The sequence below is a fragment of the Fragaria vesca genome, linkage group LG1 (genome assembly GCF_000184155.1).
Source record: "Fragaria vesca subsp. vesca linkage group LG1, FraVesHawaii_1.0, whole genome shotgun sequence".
NCBI lineage: Eukaryota > Viridiplantae > Streptophyta > Magnoliopsida > Rosales > Rosaceae > Fragaria > Fragaria vesca.
Genome location: NC_020491.1, coordinates 19,733,419 through 19,736,345, shown reverse-complemented (window position 1 = coordinate 19,736,345; position 2,927 = coordinate 19,733,419). Strand labels below are relative to the sequence as shown.

The following is a 2,927-nucleotide window of genomic DNA, read 5'->3' as shown; positions in this document are numbered from 1 at the left end:
AATGTGAGGCTCGGTCTGCTGCTAAAGCAGCTAGATCTATTTTAAGATGCCAAAACAAACACTTATTTTAACAACAATTGCCAAAAGCACTTGTATTATTAAGTGAACAAACACACAAAGCTAAAGAGCTGCAAAAAATTGGATTTTCCAATAGATGGGTGGATGAACAAGCCAAGTATACTCTGAATTTCCCTAATTAACTTGATCATTTATAGTCTTTTTTCAATATATTGCTCGCTCTAGATCAGTAAATGAAAGTTTCACATATTGTTATTTTTGTTGTTCCTATGTGGGTAATATTTAGTTTCTTAAATATTGAATCTAACTAGATTGTCCGGCTCATGATTGGTGTGTACTAATGGTCAAATATGCCATATTGGTGCTCTGCCTCTCTGTGTATATCTTTTAATTTTTTCTACTAAGACACATGAACCATGCACGCTCAAGAACATGTCGATCTGAATATATTTCCTTATTTTGCATAAAATTCGTAATTGATGATAACATGCTGCCTTACTTGGATCAGTTGGATGCAAAGTGAGGCACTGTCTAAACAGCTGGGCTGAAAGCCTTTCTAACCAAACTAGTAGCAGTCAAACCTCATTATGCACATGCGTTTCTAAATACTCCACGCATTTGTCCATGTATCTGCTATGGAGCTCCTTGTCTCCAAATAGCTCGCTGTATTCTTTAGCTCCATCCCTGTATGGCTTCCCCTCCTCATCCACCACAACCAAATTCAGTGACTTCGCCAGTTCGTTCCTCGTAAACGCACCACTTTCTTCGTCTCTCGATACCTCAATCCCGATCTTCTTGTCCCAAAACCTAGCAATCAGTCCTTGATCGTACATAAACGGCAGCAATATCAGAGGGCGACCATATTGTAGTGCCTCAATCAGTGAACTCCAACCGCAATGAGTCAAGAAGCCCCCTATGGATTCGTGGGCCAGAATTTTGGGCTGAGGAGACCAAGTCTTCCACACAAGCCCACGATCTTTGGTTCGTTCCTCGAACCCATCTGGCAGATTAACCGAGTCGCCATCGGACACATGACTCGGTTTTCTTAGCACCCAAAAGAAAGGCAACCCAGATAGCTCTAACCCGAGAGCCAACTCATTGAACTCTTCTTGGCTTAAATTTAGCTCACTCCCAAGCGCAACGTAAACTACTTTGCCTTTCTCTTGTTTGTCCAACCAATCTGCAATTCTGGACCAATCACTACCACCTTCTTCGTCTTCATCACTTCTTGGTACAAATGGTGGCAATAAGCCAGTTGGAAGCACCACAGGTTTTTGGTGAAGGTCTTCAAGCAAATCTAGCCACTCACCCTCGACCTCTCTACAAGTTCGAATGAAGTAGACTTGACAACCTTGGACAGTTGATATCATACGAAACCAATCATTCACACCAGAAGCGTTTGGTTTCCTGCCGTCTTCTAAGATTCTCGCAGCCTCAAAAGGCCTCATGACGAGTTTGGACGGAAAGGGTACCCACTCGGGAGGGACAGTGAAGTGTTCCAGCTTCTTTCTAGGAGCATATCTAGACGCCCGATCTGCTGATGTTGATCCAAAGAAACATAGAGAGGAAGCGTTGAAAATACTGAAATGGCCGATTGCGACGCCGAGCTTAGTAGCTATCGGAGGCAACCAGTGAGGGGCAAAGTCGTGAATGATCCAATCCGGAGTTTGAGCTTGTAGGAATTTAGAGAGGCCTCGTTCGAGTCCATCATGAGCGAGTTTGAGGTATGGAATAACGTCGTAGGGGACGTCCATGGTGGCCTCTGCGTTGTCAGGGAGGTTTTCGACATGGGGGAGTGGGATTTGGACTAGAGTGATCAACGGGGTTAGGGTTTCTGGGATTTTGGGGAGCCGTTGGATGTTTCTAGGTGTGGAAATGAAGGAAACCTTGTGGCCTCTGCGAGCTATGTGCTTGGCAACCTCAAGAAATGGGATTATGTGACCGAAGGCAAGCCACGGGAACAAAGCTATGTGAAGCTGCTTCTTAGGCTCAGAACTGAGAAAGCTCATGTTTGATGATCTTGTTGGGAGGGTTGAACTCATTGTAGTCTCTCATTGATTAAGTAGGCGCACACATAACAATATACTGACTTACCGAGGGCTCGTTCTAAAGGTGGCGTCCGTAGTTGCCTAGTTGGTGTCCATTATAATAAAATTTCAGACAAAGATAGAGCTAGTGGTGGCCGGCGAGACTGACGACTTTGTCACTTGGAGCTAGTATTCTTCAATATATGATATCGTTCTTGTTCATGCATGATGCACCCAATCACTTTCTATAGATACTCATCACTTATTTAATCTGATTTTGTGGGGGCAAAAGGTACTAAGGTAGATCAAAAGAAATTTCCACGAACGTTAATCAAGGTTTTTGAGTCTTCAAAAGCCTCGATCTGTTGTTGTACGTTTGAGTTTGTGACTAGAGTTCCCAGCTACTCTCTTGTAGATTGGCCTATCTGTAGTCGATCTAAATTACATCAAGACTTATGGAGCTTTGTATGATCTTCATTGTCTCGAAGAAACTTCGTATGTTTATTACGTACTATATAGCGGAATATCTGGTGGAGTTTGATTTGCTTTGTCTATAAGTAACGTTGAGCCGTTTGGTGGTTTATAGCAGAAATGAATATATATATATATATAAGATTATTGAATGTTGTCAGCACTGATTGAAATTTAAATCCCCACATATATATGTTATTGGTGGTTGGAGACGCGATTTGATATGACCTATCAGTGCAGATTAGTTTATGAGTCAAAAAGCGTTTGAGGATACTGTGTTGATTCTATATTTGAAACAAAAATTCTAAATGTAATCAAAAGATATTTGTAAAAATGAAATTTGTACACACATTAATTTAAAACTTAATTATAATTCAAACAAAACATGGATGTAACATCCATGTGCCTATC

The 2,927-nt window shown here is 41.6% G+C and overlaps 1 protein-coding gene across 1 annotated transcript; it reads right to left on the bottom strand.

The window, feature by feature from the left end:
- Positions 1–237: 237 nt before the first annotated feature.
- Positions 238–2,027, bottom strand: LOC101295458 (putative UDP-rhamnose:rhamnosyltransferase 1-like). The gene has a single exon (XM_004288455.1). The coding sequence runs from the start codon at positions 2,025–2,027 to the stop codon at positions 594–596; it is 1,434 nt and encodes a 477-aa protein (XP_004288503.1). The 3' UTR covers positions 238–593.
- Positions 2,028–2,927: the final 900 nt, after the last annotated feature.